The 21,418-nt window shown below is 33.1% G+C and overlaps 1 protein-coding gene across 1 annotated transcript in view; it reads right to left on the reverse strand.

Annotated features, from left to right (window-relative positions):
* Positions 1–3,507: 3,507 nt before the first annotated feature.
* The window catches only part of reck (reversion-inducing-cysteine-rich protein with kazal motifs), a 70,109-nt gene continuing 52,198 nt past the window's right edge, over positions 3,508–21,418 (reverse strand). Inside the window, exons 14-21 of the mRNA XM_073830940.1 lie at positions 19,742–19,930; positions 17,777–17,899; positions 16,030–16,201; positions 9,630–9,825; positions 9,317–9,527; positions 7,895–7,968; positions 7,151–7,306; positions 3,508–4,434 (exon numbers count right to left, since the gene is read on the reverse strand). Coding sequence (XP_073687041.1) covers positions 4,207–4,434; positions 7,151–7,306; positions 7,895–7,968; positions 9,317–9,527; positions 9,630–9,825; positions 16,030–16,201; positions 17,777–17,899; positions 19,742–19,930 — 1,349 coding nt within the window. The 3' untranslated portion in view covers positions 3,508–4,206. The remainder of the gene's footprint in view (positions 4,435–7,150; positions 7,307–7,894; positions 7,969–9,316; positions 9,528–9,629; positions 9,826–16,029; positions 16,202–17,776; positions 17,900–19,741; positions 19,931–21,418) is intronic.

Consider the following 21,418-nt stretch of genomic DNA (forward strand, 5'->3'; position numbering starts at 1 on the left):
AGGCTATTGAAAATCAAAATACAACACTATAAGTGTGTCCCATCAGGTAATGAAATATTTTACATATCCTTGTGGCTTTCATGCTCCTTTGGGCAAACCCTTATGAAGATATACCATGATTTTACTACAAATAAATCCAAAGAAAAAAAAAAAAAACATGATTACTAACCACAAATTAACCATGACTTTGCTATACTAACCATAGTTTAACCATGGTATTTGTAGTAAAACAAATACAAATGGTAACCAATATGCCAAAAAACATTTGTACTGTTTGTAAAGGAAATACAGGTAATGCATCATGCAAGTAGATGATCAAGTGTGGGTATTTGGACAGACCCTTGCACTGTAAAAAGTTTTTACCAGTTTCAACTTAAAAACTTAAGTTAAGCAGCTGCCTTAAAAAGTCATTTCAACTCACAAGTTAAATCAACTAATTTTGATTGCAATAAGTTAAAATGACTTGTAGTTTTAGCGGATTTTACTTAAAATTTTAAGGCAGCTGCTGAACTTTGATTTTTAAGTTTAATCTGGCGGAAAGCTTTTACTGTATGAGTGAGAATTTAGTGTACAGTTAAAAAACAAACAAACAAACAAACAAGCTTTGCTATTTTTCAGACCAAGGACAGTCTTACTCAAAAGTGGCCAGGACCTAGTGTGGCTAAAAAACAATAGAAATGATCACAGAATGATGTGATTATAATGGGAATTGTTCTGGTTTTAATGGAAACTCTTAAGGACCCTGTTTCCCTGCTGAAAAAAACAGCCCCCTTAGTTAAAACTATAATAATAAGATATTGGCTAAACAGATTTGGTAAAGGCTCCAGGGCATATTTGTGGTTGTGCTCTGGAAATCGCCAAAAGACAACGTGTTTTCGTAGCGCTGAGCAATGTAGCCAATCACAGACATATCTGTTGATCTTGAACGCCTGTGATTGGCCATTGCATTCTCAATTCACTCACCTCTAAACGCCAGATTGTTTCTCTGAACATTTGCCAGTCCTCTCACTGCAAATAAGCGGTTCATTGATTATTAAGGGACTTTTGCAATTAACTGAAGCGACACGCTTTTAGTGATTATCAAGGAAGTGCTATTGCGCACTCCTAGGCCACATTTAATCCATTCAGAATTTGAATAAAAGTTTTGTTTTTCATCCTGCTAACGGCCATACACCCTTTACAAGAAGCAGGGAGTGATAAATTCCTCATGAATGAAGGATTCATTATTGAATGGGAGAAAAATATAATTTCTCAGAACAGCAGACTAATAGATTAACAGAAAAATATTAGAATTTTTGTGATGTATATATTTTTTAATGCGGTTGCATTTATTTATTAAAGAATGACTAAATCTTGCAATTCTTTCACTTTACATTGCTATTCTTGTTGTGGTAAAAAGATAATAATTTTGCAGCACTGCAACAGTTACTTAACACAGTAAGACCATGATTAAAATGCAGTGTTTAGTTGTAATTTTCAATTTATTATTATTTCTTTTTTTAATTAAAAATGTTTAGTTGTTGTAATAGCAGCAACTGCAAAAACAGTTTCATGTTAATGTCAATTTAGTTTGTATCAAGATTAAAATGAGTTTTAGGTTCTGCTTGCAAGTGTAGGAATTAAACAAAAGTAGTGTAATTTCCCTACTGTAAAATAAGGTAAAATTACATACTTGTGAAATACTCATTTTCATTTATTTTACAGAATTGTTTTCCAATATTACTGTTGTAAGGATAATATAAAATTATTATTATCATTATATTCTAATTTGTCTGGTTTCTGAATATACCAGTGTGAGAGTAATTTAGACTCGAGACACCATATCACAACTAAAAAGAGGATTGAGTCCCCTTAAAATCTCAAGATCAAGTCAATTGACCAGCTTTTTTCTTTGTTTAGTTTGCACACTGAAACTGTATTGGAGCTCTTAATTGTGAACTCTCGAAGTGCACCAGATTTTAACTGTAAAATGTACTAAATTTTCTCATGGGGGTCATGCCCCTGGACCCCAACAGAGACTGATCTGGGAATTCTCACTCCAAGCTGAACTCAAAAGTTGGCAGCCCTGGGTTAACTTAGACGCCATATTGAATTTAACAACACAGACAAAAAACACTAGTCTGTGAGGGATAGACTTAATCACATAATTTTCACAACTCATAACATTCAAAACAGTTTTATGGCTTTTTTGTGTACTGAAAGTGTTTTTCAGAAAGACGTTTTGTCAGCTGAACAGTCCTATGTTATTAACCAAAAGTAATGAGCTGTACTTCAGACTCATCTGAGTTAACGTTACACAAAGGAAACCGTCATTTTAAACCACTAAAGACGCCACTGCTTTAAAACAACAGTTCAATAAACTAAATATTGTTTAACTTACCTGCTAGACATAATACCCAAAGTTATTTTGTCTGGTTTGTCAATAAAAAGAGTTCCAAATGAAGTCCAAACAGAGCCGAAGCTGTCAGCGTGGTGTTTTGTTCCTGAATGAATCAATGTTTTGAACGAATCGTTTTGAGTGAACGACTCAAATGACTCGCTCATAAAGACGGTCACTTATCGCCATCTACTGGTAACGAGATGAATGATTCGCTGAAAATCCCCACCAAGACAAAAGAAACAAGTGGCTGGTCCCCAAATATATACAGTATGTAACCCTGGACCACAAAACCAGTCTTAAGTAGTACTGCTATATTTGTAGCATTAGCCAAAAATACACTGGGTGGGTCAAAATTATTGTTTTTTTCTTTTATGACAAAAATCATTAGGATATTAAGATCAAGTTCCATGAAGATATTTTGTAAATTTCCTACCATAAATATATCACAGTGTAATTTTTGATTAGTAATATGCATTGCTAAGAACTTGATTTGGACAACTTTAAAGGCGATTTTCTCAATATTTAGATTTTTTGCACCCTCGGATTCCAGATTTTTCAATAATTGCATATTGACCAATTATTGTCCTATCCTAACAAACCACACCCTTATGACTGGTGTTGTGGTCCAGGGTCGCATAATCATATCTGACAATCTGATCAATTTATTTTTTTTAAATCATTGGTGCATGTGCTAAAACTTAATAATCTATAGACATTTTGCAGATTTCTTTGCAAACGAACAATACATTTTATATTATGTGTACAATGTGGTTTTACAAATTGTTTCTAATATGCTAATTTGCTGCTTAAGAAGCATTTCTGAGTATTACCAATGTTGAAAACAGTTGTGCTGCCCAACATTTTTGTGGAAACTGTCACACATTTTATTTTTCAGGATTTACAGATGAATAGAAAGTTCAAAAGAACAGCATTTATTTTAAAGTAAAATCTTTGTAACATTATAAATGCCTATACTGTCATTTTTTTTATCAATTTAATGCATCTTTAATGAATAAAACTTTTTTTTTTTTTTTCAAAAATGTTTTACTGGCCCCAAACGTTTGAACAACAGTGGTTTCATTTTCTTGTTATATAGAAATTGTACAACAATAATATCAACTCGAGCATTCTGATGAAATCCTTCGGCAATATGATCACATTTATTATCATCATATAAAAATATAGATGGGAAGTGTTACACACAGAGACAGACAGACAGACAGGACACAGTAAGGGCCGTCCCATCATGCTACACAGCTGCCAAAGCCAAATAATACTGTCAGGAACGGGGCGGCCCTTAAAGCGACACTTCCACAAGTTCACACATTCAGAAAAAACACCACAGAACTGGCAATCATGCAGGCATTCGCTTTCAAAATGGCACATTGTGACGATATTTCATCTCAAAATAGAACATTTTGCTTCTCAACATAAAGGTTTGTTTTTAGAATACTTCATATTTAAAAAAAAACTGTACACATACATTTATATATATATTTATAAATTTATAAGCAAGGCATATTGTGTTTACCGCTTTATGGATAAGCGGTACGATTGTCATTTGTTTACATGGCTGGGTTCCTCATTTTTGTATTTTTTTTTTTTAATTGATTGAGATTAGAGGAACAAAATATTTCAAATATATCATACTTAAAAAAACAATGTTTTCCTCAGGCTGTTTTTACAAAGATACAAAAGTGTTGGAAAGCTGATATGTGCCGGTCGTCTGTCCGTCTCACTGCACCTCAGATTCCTTCAGGAAGTCTTTAATACTGAGAAAACAGTCTGGAGTTTGATTGTCTTTGTCAGATTGTCAAAACGGGTGGCTATGAGGAGAACAGCTTCCCTGTTACAGAAAGCAGGAGAGAGGAGGAGAACACACAGAGGAAGAAGGAGAAGGAGAGGGGGGCGAGAGCCAGAGCGGAGGAGCTGATGGTGGACAGCTTGACCTCGGAGTGGAGGAAGGCGGACAGAGGAACGTGGGACACCAGAGTCGGACTGGCTGAGTTGATGAGAGAGTCGATCTTCTCTGCTTCTTTACTGCAGGCTTCAATCTGCACAGGAGAACACAACACACACTTCAGCCTCAACCTCCACGGATCGCCAGAAACAGGGCACTAAGTCCTTGCAGACAGCTCTAATATTTTTAGGCAACTAAGAGGAACATCTGGAGCATATGATGCAACCGCATGAAAGTCTGAACCGGGAGAGAGAGAGAGAGAGACTCCTCCACACGCTGCCTTCTACATTCACTGCTAGTCTGGGAATACAGACACTCACCAGACCACTATTGACTGCTTTACTGTCATAACTACTCTTTTATAGGAAAATAGATCAACAGAGATGAAGACTACAGTATTATTCGATCTGAGTGAATCATACAGACAACAGTGTGATACATTGGTATCGTGTAGAATATCAGTCAAGTTATTTATGCATTATTTATAAAATGTATATTTATTACATTTGTTTGTTATAAAATATTGAATTGCTCATGCTTTTTCAGCTTTTTTCACATTTAGATTACCATTAATTATGAGAAATAAACTCAGAATTATGAGCTATGAACTCCAAATTGTGATATAAACTCAGATTTATGAGATATAAACTCAAAATTGCTAAATATGAACTCAAAATTATAGGATATAAATGCAGAATTATAAGATATAAACTCAGAATTGTGAATATGTAAACTCAAAATGATAAGATATAAATGCATAATTGTGAGATATAAACTCAGAATTGCAATACAAACTCATAATTTTGAGTTCATATCTTGCAATTTTGAGTTCATATCTCACAATTCTGCATTTATAACAAATAATTAAGAGTTTACATATTCACAATTCTGAGTTTATATCTTATAATTCAGAGTTGACATCACAATTATGCATTTATATCCTATAATTTTGACGTTATATCTTGCCATTCTGAGTTTATAGCTTATACTTTTGAGTTTATATTGCAATTCTGAATTTATATCTTATAATGTTAAGATATAAATTCAGAATTGCAAGATATAAACACAATTATGAGATATAAATGCAGAATAGTAGGATATAAACTCAGAATTATGAGCTATGAACTCCAAATTGTGATATCAACTCTGAATTATTGGATAGTAACTCAGAATTGCAATATAAACTAAAATTTATAAGACATTCACTCAGAATTGCAAGACATAAACAAAATTATGAGATATAAACTCAGAATTATGATATAAACTCAACATTATAGGATATAAATGCAGAATTGCGAGACAAACTCAAAATTGTGAGATATGTTTTCACTAGGGTTGTGTGAAACAGTGGTACCATGTAGGTACTAAAGGTATCAGTTAAGTTAATTTTGAATTATTTATAAAATGTGTATATGTATTATATTTGTTTGTTATAAAAAAAGTAATTGCTCATGATTTTTCCAGCTATTTTTACATTTAGATGACCTCTGTCAGCATCTAACATTGACAGTTGATGCTATAAAATGTACATTTCATTTAATTAAAATGAATCTATTTTCCATACTAAACATTATATTGCTGTCATGCCTGAAATCACTTTTTAAAATGACTGTTTTATGTTTTTAGTTTTGAATTTTCAAAAATAATCATCACTGTATTTTTGGTTCTTTAACTTCTTTATTAAATTAATATATTTATTTTAAATAATTAAGTTATTCATTAATTCTGCATTTGTTCTGTCAAAACACTAAGAATCTGCCATTTACCGGTCATCAGCCATAATATGGAAATAAGTTTTGAATAAGTTTTCACATTCACAGTAGATCCAGCTGGTCCAGAGAGTATGCAAAATGGACATTTGAGCTATTTTATGGTTTATCAATATTAGTGGATATTTCCGCGATATTCCTGATTGATTCTGTGATACTGATTGTTTTACATACAGCAGAATCTAACTATGAGCCTCCATTAGCACAAACTCTCATTTTAGTGACTAATAATCAGTGTTGAGGAAAGTTACTTTTAAAAGTAATGCGTTACAATATTGAGTTACTCGCTAAAAAAGTAACTGATTACGTTACTTAGTTACTTTTTATGGAAAGTAATGTGTTACGTTACTTTTGCGTTACTTTTTAAATCTGGGCAGGGCTTGCTTGTTTGCTTTTAATAAAAAAAGTTCACTGTAAAAAGTTTTCACCAGATTCAACTTAAAAACCTAAGTTCAGCAGCTGCCTTAAATTTTTAAGTTAAATCAGCTTAAAACTGTTCATTAAAAAAAAATCATTTTAACTTATTACAATAAAAATTAGTTGATTTAACTTAAAATTTTAAGGCAGCTGCTAAGCTTAAATTTTTAATTGAAACTGGTGAAAACGTCAAATGTAAACACCTTTTCACAGCAAAAGCCTCAGGTTTAGAGAAAAGTAAATTGACGTCTGTACAGTAGACCGCAGAAGAACAAATGTCAACTCTTTAGCGATAAAAAAAGGAAACAAATGTTAGATTATCTTGAGTAATTTGTGCTTATTAGGATGGATGAACTGGATCATCGAAGGTCGGCAGCAAAGACATCGGTTAATAAAATGGGATTAAATGCATAAAGGATATTTGTATTATTGAACATATTTAATTATTGCAGGTTTGTGTTGAATTTGACTTTTTATTCGTTTTGAGGAACACTGGATCTGTTTTTTAGTGAGTGAGATGAATTAATGCATGTTCACATTTATTCTAGAACTAAAGGAACATCTTACTGATAATCACTACATAGTATTTTAGTGCTCTCTAGTATTGAGTTAGTGGAGACACACCTGCAGTGGCGTGGGCTGCTGATCGACAGGTACGATGAGGATGATGAGCTCAGAGTCGATGCTCAGATAGCCGAAGATGTCACACTGAGGAACAGAGATGTGCAGCCGCAGGATCTTCAGGATGTCATGGACCGTCACCGGCTGATGGTGGTTCAGCTGAAACACACACACACACACACACACACACACACACACACACACACACACACACACACACACACACACACACACACACACACACACACACACACACACACACACACACACAGTGAGAATACAATATGCATTCATCTCACAGCACACATTTGTCTTTTCTTAACAAGCTGTGTAATAATTTAAAGCCTCGTTCATTCGTTCAAATCACTAACTCTATTATGAGCAATAGTAAACACTGGAGACTGCAATATGGTATTCATTAGTACAGCACCGGCGGACATTATTGATCACAACGGCTGCATTCGCTCCATGCAACATCTGTGCCATTAGATTTTACTTTTTGTTTTTGGAGGAAGTCCAGACCTCATACAGAAACACTGACTGTTAATAGTTCATATAAATCTGGTGCGGCTGATGTAAAACGAGCTGTTCAGGAGAAACACGTTCATATGGGAATACTTTCATCCTCCAACAATGCTATTAAACACTGCCTCCTGCTGGATGCCTGATCTCAGTACAGTTGGTTAAAATGACAGGACAATATAAACAGGAGCAAATCTCAGCTCTGTGCAAATGCAGAACATTTACCTTAGCAAAGGTGTTCATCTGCGCTTTATTCCAGAGGATCTGCAGCATTCCTGCACACACCGGACAGCAGGCACCTGCACACATTTACATCAGTTTATCTCCATCAGATTTACACAAACATCCTTACAGATCTCCCTGAAAATCTAATTCTGAGTGCTTCTCAACCAGGTGCCACAGAGTGACTCAAAATATTTAAGTTAATAATGTTTTCAAATAATCTAAATCTAATATAATTTAACATACTTGAATGAATGAATGAAAGAATGAATAAATCAAACCAAGATGTAAACTGAAAATCCAATACTCTCTAATATCAACACTCCCAGCTGTTAATAAAAAAGTTTGAAAACAAGCTGCTTTGTCATAATTATAACAGAAATGCTGGAAATATCTTGTTATATGGGAGAGAACATTCAGATATCGTGTTGGACAACAGAGGGCCTTTGACTCAAACAGTTTGACAACAATAGTTAAGAATGAAGTTAGGACTGAAAAAACGGTCAAACTTGCAATTTTGAGAAGAAAAAAAATTGCACTGTGATATACGAACTCAAAATGAGAGATATAAACAGAATTGCGATATTAACTCAAAATTACGAAAAAATAAGCTCTGAATTGAGATAAACTCGGCAGATATAATTATCAGAGGAAATATAATTATAAGATGTAAACTCTGAATTTTGAGATATAAACTCTAAATTATGATACCAACTCTAAATTGAGATAAACTTTGATATAATATGATATAAATTCTGAATTATTATATAAACTCAGGAGATATAATTATGAGACAAACTCTCAATTATATAAACTCTAAATTATGAGATATAAACTCTGAATTTTGAGATATGAACTTAGAATTGCAAGATATAAACTCAGGAGATATAATTATCAGATATAAATTCAAAATGATATAAACTCTAAATTATGAGATATAAACTCAACAGAGGTTTGACTGTTTTTTCCAGTCCTAACTTCATTCTTAACTATTGTTGTCAAACTGTTTGAGTCAAAGGCCCTCTGTTGACATGAACTCTGAGTTGCAAGATTTAAACTCAGAATTATGATAAATAAACTCTGAATTGTGATATATAAAATGCAAGGTATAAATTTAGAATTATGACATAAACTCTAAATGTTGAAATCTAAACTTTAAATCATGGCTTATAAAATTAATTGCAAGACATAAACTAAATATTAAGAGATAAACACTTCAGAATTGCAAGATATAAACTCAGAACTACGATTTAAACTCAAAATTATGAGATATAAACTCTGAATTGTGAGATATGAACTCATAATTGTGAGATGTTGTCTGAATTGTGAGATATAAGCTCAGAATGATGAGATATGAGCTTGCTGACTGTGAGTTGTGAGCTATAGTGTGTGGTATTGTTGTGTGTGGCGCGGAGCGGCTGTTACCGGGCGGAGTGACGGGTTTGCATGCGCGGCTGGAGAGCGGAGGGCAGGGTACGGCGTTACAGCCCGAGTCTGATGTGAACTCAGACACCACTCCGACCGCATGACAGCGACCCTGATAGTCCACCGCCACACGATCAGAGAACGCCTCACATACCGTACCGTACGTCTCTCCGTTATGACCACACACCTCTCTGGGCATCCTGCATGCGTCCTGAACACACACACATCACACATCAGACTCACACACATCAGACCAAACACCTCCACAATTACACTCTTGTCAAACACAGAGATCTGAGGCGTGTGGCTGTACCTGACAGTGTCCCATGTACGCCAGACTCTTGCTCCTGTGGAACAGCAGACACAGGCTGGCGTGCTCCATGTCGTCCGTGTCACACGCCGGATCCAGCTGGCTCTGATCACAGCCGGACGGACGGGAAACACACTCGAACTGAGGACAGGGATATTCTGACAGCTCCGTCAAACACACCTGACGCTTGGGGATACACCTGACAACACACACATCACAGACAGCTGGACTCACACCTCTACTTCACTGCCATTGACCAGGATGTTTTCAGAAAATGTTACATTTAATTACAGCAGACATAAAAGAAAAATAAATATATTCATGGCCATGACTGTAAAATCAGCTCTTTAAACACTGCAAAAAATGCTTTTCTAGCTGAGATTTTCTGTCTTGTTTCCAGCCAAAATATCTAAAAATTCTTAAATCAAGAAGGATTTTCTAGACGAGTAAAAATTATTGTCTTGTTTTCAGAAAAAAAGGTCAAAATTACGTTTTTGCTTAGAACAAGCAAAATAATCTGTCAATGGGGTAAACAAAAGCATGTTATTTCAAACCGAAAACAAGATTATTTTTCTTACCCCATTGGCAGATTATTTTGCTTGTTCTAAGCAAAAACGTAATTTTGACCTTTTTTTCTGAAAACAAGACAATTATTTTTACTCGTCTAAAAACTTCTTCTTGATTTAAGAATTTTTAGATATTTTTGCTGGAAACAAGACAAAAAATCTACGCTAGAAAACAAGCTCTTAATCATACATTACAACTAATGATTTTCAGAACCAATTTCAATACCATAGTGAAAATACTGAAACTCTCTCATTTTTGAACTATTTGAAAATAAAGAAAAATTCAATGAGTATGCTAATAATGCTAATATTAATATTAAAGGAAATAATACATTAAAACATTAGCATGTAAAAATAATATCAAATATGTGACCCTGGAACACAATACTACACTGCAAATAATGCTTTTCTAGCTTAGATTTTTTTGTCTTGTTTCCAGCCAAAATATCTAACAATTTTTAAATCGGAAGGATTTTCTAATAAAGTAAAAATTATTTTCTTCGCTTCAGAAAAAAACAAGTCAAAATTAAGTGGATTTTTTGTTTGAAACGAGCTAAATAATCTGCCAATGGGGTAAGCAAAATAATCTTGTTTTCTGTTTGAAATAAGTTTTATTTTCTTACCCCACTGGCAGATTATTTAGCTTGTTTAAAACAAAAACTCATTTAATTTTGACCTGTTCTTGATTCATCTAGAAAATCCTTTCCTGATTTAAGAATTGTTAGATATATTTTGCAGTGTAGTCTTAAGTAGCACAGGTATATTTGTAGAAGTAGCCAAAAAATACGTTGTATGGGTAAAAATAATTGATTTTTCTTTTATGCCAAAAATCATTATGATATTACGTAAAGATCATATTCCTTGAAAACTCAAAATGTCAATTTTGATTAGTAATATGCATTGCTCAGAAGTTCATTTGGACAACTTTAAAGGTGATTTTCTTAGTGTTTAGATTTTTTTGCATCCTCAGATTGCAGATTTTCAAAAATTGTATTAGGCAAATATTGTCTTAACAAACCATACATCAATGGATAGCTTATTTATTCAGCTTTCAGATGATGTATAAGTCTTAATTTAAAAAAACTAACCCTTATGACTGGTTTAGTGGTTTATGTTCACATATAAGCAGGTCCGGTGTAAAGTGAGTGTACTCATGTGCTCAAATGCTCAAGTGTAACAGAAAGCTTGGATTGATTCAGGTCAGTGCTAAACAGTTTATTCTTGGCTAAACGAAAACACAATTACATTTTTACAATTTTCCAGGACAACAGCGTGATTTTCCAGGACATCTGACATTTCTCTCATTTTCGCTGTGTTCAATTAGTCATGAATTTTCCAGGTTGTCCAGAAACACCTCTCTCCTGAATCCAGTCTGCAGAAGTCAACGTTTTACACTGCAGTGTCTCAGCGTCAGTCCTGTGCTCCGGCGGCATCATAAAAGCACCTCAGTCAGATGTTTAACATCAAGGCTTCGCCATTTTATCATCTTGTTTACAAAGGAACAAACATTTCCTTTGAAACGCGGGCCAAGGAGATGTTACGCAACGCGCCGCTACGCCTTACATAAGGCAGATGCTGAAAGGCTCTTGTCTTGGACGGGAAGTTCACTCAGAGACCCTCCATTGATGTCTGAGAGACATTGTGCCTCTAATTTTAATGTGATCCTGAACGTCAATTCAAAAGCCCCCCGAGTGCTTCTTCACTGACATCTGAACAAACAAACCTTCACAAACACACAAAACCCAAAACTGATAGCTCTCAATCCTCATCCACATCATCAGAGAAACAAGACGTCCAACAAGTGCCAACTCAAGAACCACTGACCTACAGAAGAAGATTTCATTATAAATATTGCTATTTATTATTAAATGTATTGTAGAAAGTTTAGTTTTATGTAAAGCTGCTTTGCAACTATTTGTATGATGAAAAGCGCTATACAAACTTGAATTGAATTATTATTATTCATGAAATGATAATGTTTATTTATTTATTTTTTACATTTGAATGTCTTATCACTAAAATAATGCATTGCATTATTAATTATTACACAATTAACATTTGGCACTTATCATATTGCTTATATAAATTAACTTAAATCACTATAGCAATTTCTGAACACAATTACTGAGTATTTATGATATGGTTTTAATGTTATTATTAATATTTTAATACATTGTTACTTTTATGTTTTTTAAATTCATTCTCATTACATTGTGCTATTATTTACTACTAATATTTATTAAACATTGCTATATTTTATCTTAGTGCTTATATTCAATGAATTAATAAAGCATGTTGGAGAAACACTATTTCAAACACTGCAAAAATGCTTTTCTTACTAAGAAAAATCTTGTTTACCCCGTTGGCAGATTATTTTGCTTCTAAGCAAAAACTCACTTCATTTTGACTTGTTTTTTTTAAACAAGAAAATAATTTTTATTTGTCAAGAAAATCTTTTTTTGCTTTAACTTTTTAAAAAAAAAAATTGTATTTGTAGTTTTTATTGCAGGTATTAATAACTGATGTTGTATTTCTATTATAACTAATTTGTTGATAAATTATTATTTTTTAGAATTTCTCACATATTTGTTTTTATTATATATTATAGAGTGATGTATTTTGTCATTTTGCTTATATTAATTAATTAATATTCATTTGACCAGTTTGAAAAACTTTTATTTCAACAATTATAATTACAGTTAATAATTAATCATTAAAAATATTTTTATATCAATTAATCTGTTGACAAATAAAATATCAATTATTATATTTCTACTTATTAAATTCTATTATTATCAATTATTATTATTTATCAAAATGTCATATCCCTTTCTCACAAAAAAAAGGCTTGTCTTACTTAGTATTTTTGTCTTGTTTTTAGTCAAAATATCTCAACATTTTTAAATTAAGATGCATTTACTAAACATGCAAAATGACATAAGATATTTAGTCTTGTTTCCAGGGGGGAAAAAAACTAAATTAAGTGCAGTTTGCTTAAATGATCTGCCAGTGGGTTTAATAAAATACTCACATATTTTAAGAATATTTTACTCACCCCACTTTACCTGTTTCCAGGGGAAAAAACTAAATAAAACAAGACTAAATATCTTATGTCAAACCCTTTTTTTTTTTTTTTTGCAGTGCACTCATTATAATCAGTCTCTTGTGGCTTTGATAATTGCATGCAGTGTTGAGGGTAATGCATTACAAGTAACGCAAGTTACGTACTTGGACTTTTTCCAAGTAACTAAAGTACCGCATTACTTTTTAATTGACAAGCAAATATCTGAGTTTCTTTTCTCTCAATTATTGATTAAAAGCTCTCCTGTCCTCATGTTGAGAGAAATTGTGAGTAAGATGTTCCTTTAGTTCTAGAATAAATGTGAACATGCATTAATTCATCTCACTCACTAAAAAACAGATACAGTATTCCTCAAAATGAATAAAAACAGTCAAATTCAACGCAAACCTGCAATAATTAAATATGTTCAATAATACAAATATCCTTTATGTATTTAATCCCATTTTATTAACCGATGTCTTTGCTGCCGACCTTCGATGATCCAATTCATCCATACTAATAAGCACAAATTACTCAAGATAATCTAACATTTGTTTTCCTTTTTTATCGCTGAAGAGTTGACATTTGTTCTTCTGTGGTCTACTGTACAGACGACAATTTACTTTTCTCTAAACCTGAGGCTTTTGGTGTGAAAAGGCTTTTACATTTGACAAAAATACTACTTTTTATATTAAAAACAAACAAGCAAACCCTGCCCGGATTTAAAAAGTAACGCAAAAGTAACGAAACGCATTACTTTCCATCAAAAGTAACTAAGTAACGTAATTAGTTTTAGGGAGTAACTCAATATTGTAACGCATTACTTTTAAAAGTAACACTGCATATTTGTTAGTTTAATCACATGAATCAATTCTAAAATCAATCGGTGTGCACGTTGAACATGAATCTGGAGTTTCCATTGGTTGATCAGTGTTGACGTGTGCTGAATGACTGGATGTGTGCTGTAAGATCAGTTTCCCAGCGAGGCATCAGACGGGTCACACAAACACCGTCCCGCCGGAGGAGGAAACCGAGAAACACCTGAACAAACAATCTGAGCCCAGAGGAAACGCAGAGATAAAGCAGACCCTGGGCAAACTCAATTTTTGACCTAGAGAGTCTAGAGAATGGCACAACAGTGGGGTTTTTTTCTGATTGAGTGAAAAACCTAGGTTTTTGACATCTTCTCAATCATTTAACAAACAATTTAATTGACAGCAGTGGTTCTAGAGGCAAAGTTGTCTGGAATGAGGAGTTCTACTGTATGGTATGAATATTTTGTGAGAAAAACCGCACAATGCACAATCATTTATGCCCTTGAAAAATGCGTTCTTGCCCCCAGTGGCTAATTTCTTTCAAATTTCTCTCAGACTTTTGCGGCGTGAGTCAAACAGACATACAGAATTTCATTCCGATCGGCCTCCGTTAACCTTGCATTGCTAAGAACTTCATTTGAACAACTTAAAGAGAATTTTCTCCATATTTTGAATTTTATCGACAACAAAATACAAGGACTGACCCTTTTTATTTTTGTTCTTTAAGTTAGAAGCAGGCTTTCATAAATTACTGATTAAGAATATGTTAGTTCCAATAATACATTTGGTGTTATTGTATTGAACCACATAACTTGTCCAACAGGAATAACCAACCTCATGTAGTGATAAGGTCATTTTGAGCCAAAATATCGGAAAATCCAAAATCAAGAAAGGATTTTCTAGACAAGTAAAAAATATTTTCGTGTTTTTAGAAAAAACAAGTCAAAATTAAGTGAGTTTTTGCTTCTGCCAATGGGGTAAGAAAATTAATCTTGTTTTTTGGAAGCAAGACAAAAAATCTAAGCTAGGAAAGCATTTTTTGCAGTGAACTCACTTCATTTTTTATTTTTATTTTTACTCATCTAGAATTTTTTTTAGATTTTTTGTCTTATTTCCGGCCAAAATATCTAAGTAAGAAAAGCATTTTTTGCAGTGCCTAACAGGAATAACCTCGGATTGGTGTGTTTTTGTTAAACCCCCATGTTGTGATAAGGTCATTTTAAGCTGGAGAGGACTTTCTTTTTCCCAAAAATGCTAGTTAATATTACCACATTGGACTTATTGGACTTAAACTTACTTAGCTAATATATAACAACTTCACAAAAAAAAAATCTAAAAGAAATGTTTTTTTTTTTTTTTTTGGCTTTTTTTAAGGATTTTTTCCCCCTCACATTATTACACTTTTGGTGTTTCTGGTGAAAAAGACAATAACGCTCAATAACGCTGTATTCTGACCACAGATTCATCATAAGCCTCATTGATCAGAGTTTATGCACTTTAAAAAGTAAAAAAAAGCATTATTTATGGTTAATTTTGACAATATCCACTTACAAAACTTTGGTTTAAGCTCAGGCCTACAATCAATCAGTTCCTAAAAAATACAAAACTTGTGCTAATTGAAAGAAAACAAGTTCCAGATTTTCAAATAGTTGAACTAACAAACCATACATTAACGGAAGACTTATTTATTATTTATTCAATAAAATAAGTGTGGTCCAGGGTCACATATATATTTGGACACTGACACAATTTTTATTATTTTAGCTGTTCACTAAAACGTATTCAAGCACACCCTGAGGTTTAATTTAAGGTTATTCTCATCAAAATTGGAGCAATTAATCGGCTTCACACTTAAACACAACAATCCTGATATTTGTGTTTGCTCTGGCCGCTAGTGGTACTGGAGGGATATGATTGTGTCGTATGTGAAGTGTCTGGCGTTGTGTGTGTTGTGAAGGTACCTCTGGTTCCTCTGGCAGGGGTTCGGGGAGCAGGGGGCGATGGTCCTGCAGGAGCCGAACACAAACTGATGGTCCTTGAAGCCGACGCAGCGTGCCACACATGAGCTGGGATACGTGCGTCCGTTACGAGCGCAAACCGGCACGAAATGATCAGCGCAGCCACACGGAAGCCCTGAGAGACAAAACACACCAAACCAGTCAGCCTCAACACTTCAACTCATTTATTTAAAAAAAAGTCCTTAAAATACACTGCTAAAAAGGTCTTTCCTACTTAGACTTTTTGTCTTGTTTCCAGCCAAAATATCTAAATTTTTAAATCAAGAAGGATTTTCTAGACGAGTAAAAAATTTTTTCTTGTTTTCAGAAACAAGTCAAAATTAAATGAGTTTTTGCTTAAAACAAGCTCAATTATCTGTCAATGGGGTAAGAAAATTGTCTTTCTTTACTCTGTATTTCAAACAGAAAACAAGATTATTTTTCTTACCCCATTGGCAGATTGTTTTGCTGATTTCACTTAATTTTGACTTTTTTCTGAAAACAAAGACGATCATTTTTCTTGTCTACAAAATCCATCTTGATTTAAGAGTTTTTAGATATTTGGGCTGGAAACAAGACAAGAAGACAAGTAAGAAAAACATTGTAGTTTTATTTAATAGTGTATTTTTAAATAATTTAAATCGATTTATCCACTTCATTATTTTTTTATTATATTTACATTTTTTTATTTTTTCCTTCTTTTGTTGTTAACAAGTTATTAGATATTGTGGTGAAGTCTAAAATCTGTAAAAGCTCATTTCCACCAAGGAATAAAGTGATCAAAACGGTTCTGACTTTTTTCCGAACTGCAAAAGTCATTGAGTTTATATCTCACAATTCTGATTTTTCCTTTTATTTTTAAAATAAAAGATAAAGTCACAATTACCTGAAAAAAATCTAAATTAGATTTTTTCTTGCAGTTCTGAGTTTGTCATAATTTTGTTTTTCTTTTCTGTTCCTTTTAAAATAAAAAATAAAAAAGGTAATTGTGACTTGATCTCACAATTCAGACTTTCGTTTCAGAACTGCAAGATGTAAACTGTAAAGTGCACAAACCTGGGTTGCCAGGTTTTTACAACAAAACCCACCCCAACTGCTATTCAAAACTAGCCCAAAACTAGCCCAATCGTGTTTTGAAGAGGCTCCCCTATTAAAAACACTCTTTTGGCTATTTTTTTTAAATTTCCTTTACTTTACTAAGAATGAGAAAGTTTTTTAAGTGTAAGTTATACAAGTAAGAATATAGCATGCTATAGGTTTAGTTACCATAAGAAGACTAAAGGTAACTGTGAGATGAGTTTTTTTCAGAACTGCAATATGTAAACTGTAAACTACAATTCTGATATTTTTATTTCTCAAAATTGCAAGGAAAAAGTTCACAATTACCTAAAAATTGTGGTATTAATTTCAGGGTTGCCCAGTTTTCACAACAAAACCGTGGACTTGGCAACACTGATTAACTTAGAGTATTGACTTTTCTTTGAATTTCTGAGTTGATATCTCACAATACTTCAAATCTGTGAGACAAAAAGTCACAATTACTTAAAAAAAAATCTGAATTAGACTTTTTCTGGCAAAATCACAAGAAAAAAGTCAGAAATTTGTTTAAAAGTTGCAATAATCTAAAAAGTCATAAGTGTGAGACATAAAGTGAAGCTTGCCTTGTTTATTTTTTCTAGGCTTTCCTAAACAGAGGATGTGAATCACAGACCTGTGAAGAGGCGCCGGTCCTCGTCTGAGCCGTCGGAGCGCAGACATTGTCGGGACAAACAGATGCTTTCACCGGCGAAGCAGGAACAGGGATGACAGTCGTCTCGGAACGACGTACCGTGACCTGCAGCAGAACATGAGACGATCAACAAACATTCACTTCTGCTGATGCTCTTCTGTCTAATATATATATATATGCAACAGAGGACCACACACAGGAAGTCTGACGCCATGTTTCCGGTCATCTCTTCCTGTCGGTGACTCTCCACAATAGAGCAGCTTCCCCAACACTCTAAAGGCTATTTTTATTTCCTTCATTTCATTGAGAATAAGTTCTAGAGTTTTTGAGTATGAGTTATACTTGTAAGAATATAACATGCTATAGGTTTAGTCTGCACAGGAAGAGTAAGGACGGCTGTGAGTGGATGTTTCCAGCTCCGCTCGTCTATAAAGCGCAGCACATCTGTCTCCAATGAGCCCAAGATGACCGAGAGCTTTAGAAGTGGAGTAAAAATAAACATGAAAGAAAAGGCAATAAACTCATTCAGGTTCAAACCGACAGGCATAAAAATGAGCTGTTTACAAAAACACAAACCCATACCAATAAAAACCAGCGCTACATGCATTTATTCTTATTTAAAGCTTTTATTACATATTTTTTCTATATATATTAATATATTAACTGTTGGGTTGTTTGCGTTGTTTAAACATATTGGAAACATTTCTAAATATCTATTCACTGAGAATACAGATTTCATTTGTTACTAACGCATTACTCCACCAACAGATGGCAGCGTTCACATCAAACATGACCAGTGCTGGAATAATAATAGTTAATGAAATAAAGAACAACAAACAAACACAGGTGTTTGTTACACACCATTAAGGCAATACACTGCCGGTGAATAGGGTAAAAAAAATAGTTATCACCTTATTAACCCCGTTTGATTGATTACTTTGATAATTGCAAACATTTTTTGTATTACAAGTTTACTAAAATGTTATATTTTAATATGCAAATGAGGCATTATTTAATGAAATATGCACTAATTTGCATACATTTCTAGTACAAAAATCTAAACACTGGATCAAGTCAGTTTCAAAATTCTTGTTTAATTTTTTTTTTTTTTTTTTTACAATTTTAGAGTCAAATGTTTTTGCAAAAGAAATTTTGGGTGTCATTTTGTCAAAACATAATTCAGAAAATACTTAGCACAGACAGGAAACGACTGGGGAATAAAATGTTGCATAACATCAAGCTAATTCTACATGAACAAATCCCTCTGTAAAAACCTTCAGGATATAGTCAGGGTTAAAAATGCTCAGTGTGGTGTGTGTAAGTGTTACTGAAGTGGAGATTTATGGCTCAGTGTAGGAGAAAAAACTCATGGCCTTCAGAAATCTGTATTGGAATAGAAATTTATTGACACAAATAGATAAAGTGCTATAAAAGAAAGACTTAACAGTGTCTTTTGGGTGTTTTCTTTCCACTAGTCTGAAAAAACACTTTATGAAAAACCAAAAAGCCCAAAATCTCAGTTGACAGGTGCATGAAAAAACTGTTTTTGCCGGCAGTGTCTCCCATTAATATGTGAAATAATCATTGATCAAGCAGCAAGTGTTAAAAATGAGTTGCTACACTGCAAAAATGTTTTTTTTACTTAGATTTTTTGTCTTGTTTCCAGCCAAAATATTAAAAAAATCTTAAATCAAGAAGGATTTTTTAGACAAGTAAAAATTATTTTCTTGTTTTCAGTAAAAACAAATCAAAATTAAGTGCATTTTCTATCTTATTTTTCTTACCCCATTGGCAGATTATTTTGCTTGTTTCAAGGAAAAAAAAATGCACTTCATTTTAATTAGTTTTTACTGAAAACAAGGCAAAAAATCTAAGTAAGAAAAGCATTTTTTGCAGTGTAAGCGGCATGTAAATCATAGCAGCTGTAAAGTGAGTGAAGGCTCTTACTCTTGCGTTGTCCTCCTATGAGGCAGGTCTTGCTGGTGTCGAAGCACGGCATCTCTGCGCAGTTCTCCAGACGGCCGCTCTGACCGCAGGTGCACACCTCGTAACAGCCCACCTGACCGTTCCTAGTGGGCACCTGGATACGGCCGTCCATCGGCACCAGGAACTCTGACGCTTCTCCCAGCTTACAGCCTTAGAAACATCATCAAAACTCAGTGTCTGAGAAGAGTTTGTCATGATGGCACCATCATAGTACACTTTTCTCATCAGTCTCTCTGGCATACTAGCGTTCTGCTCTTACTGCACACAGTATGCATACTACTGTTACCGAGTACTGTATGCACAAAGCACACAGATGCACAGTTTACAACAGAAAACACAAACTGGCTATCCCACAGTGCAGTTCACTTGACTTCACCTTCCTTTTCTGGTGTGATGAAATAAAATGAAACACAACAAAAGTTTTATAAACTTACTCCTTGACTCATTATCTGATTGGAAACTATTAGTTAATAAGACCTTTTGAAACAAAAAACTTTTAAAATCTACTTTTTGACTTAATATTTGACTGGAAACTATCAAAAGTTAAGACATTTTAAAACTAAACAAAACTAAACTAAAACTAAAAGAGAAACTGAAACCAATCCACAAAACCCAAAACAAAACTTTTAAAATCTACTTTTTGTCTGATTATTTGATTGGAAAATATCAAAAGCTGTTTTGAAACAAAACTACAATAAACAAACAAGAAAATAACAAAATAAAAAAGCAAACCAAACGCAAACCAAGAAAAAAAAAAAAAAAAGGAAAGAAAACTTGAAAATCTATTTTTTAATCTTTTTTTTTTACTTGATTGGAAACATCTAAGAAGTTTTAAAGAAATTTTAAAGCAAAAAACAAAAATAATCAAAAACAAAACATAAACAAAAGAGGAAAACAAAAAAACAAAAAAAAACTTAAAAATAAACTAATGACGCTTTTAAACAAAACAAAACAAACTAAAAAAAAAAAACTGAAACCAATTCCAAAAACTAAACAAAAGAAAACGTTTTTTTTAGAAATCTACTTTTTGACTCTATCTCTACTTTGATTGAACACTATCAAAAGGTAAGATTTTTTGAAACAAAACAAAACAAAAATAAACAAGAAAATAACTAAATAAAAACAAACAGAAACCAAACCAAACCAAGACAAAAACAAAACTGTAAAAACAAAATTTAAATTTAATTGGAGAATATCAAAACAAAACAAAAATAAACAAGAAAATAACTAAATAAAAAACAAAGACAAAACTCACTCAAAACTCATCAAGACTTTTACTCATTACTTTAATGGAAACTATCTAAAAAGTTTTAAAGACCTTTTATAACAAAACAAAAAAAATCTAAACAAAAACAATCAAAAACAAAACAGGAAAAAAAAAATCTTTAAAGAAGAACAAAATTTTAAAATCTACTTTTTGACCCATTATTTGATTCGACTGTCAAAGGTTAAGATGCAAAATACAAACATAATTAGATTAAACAAGCCAAACTGCCTTTTTGTCTGAGGTGTTCACTGACTCACTGAATTAAACATTCAATATGGTAAAGTCATGTGACAATAAAATAGCATATTACAATCTAAAATCTTTACCATTGTGTACTATTTCACATGGCCTCATTTCAGATACACTAGAGT

Source organism: Garra rufa, chromosome 24 (genome assembly GCF_049309525.1).
Source record: "Garra rufa chromosome 24, GarRuf1.0, whole genome shotgun sequence".
NCBI lineage: Eukaryota > Metazoa > Chordata > Actinopteri > Cypriniformes > Cyprinidae > Garra > Garra rufa.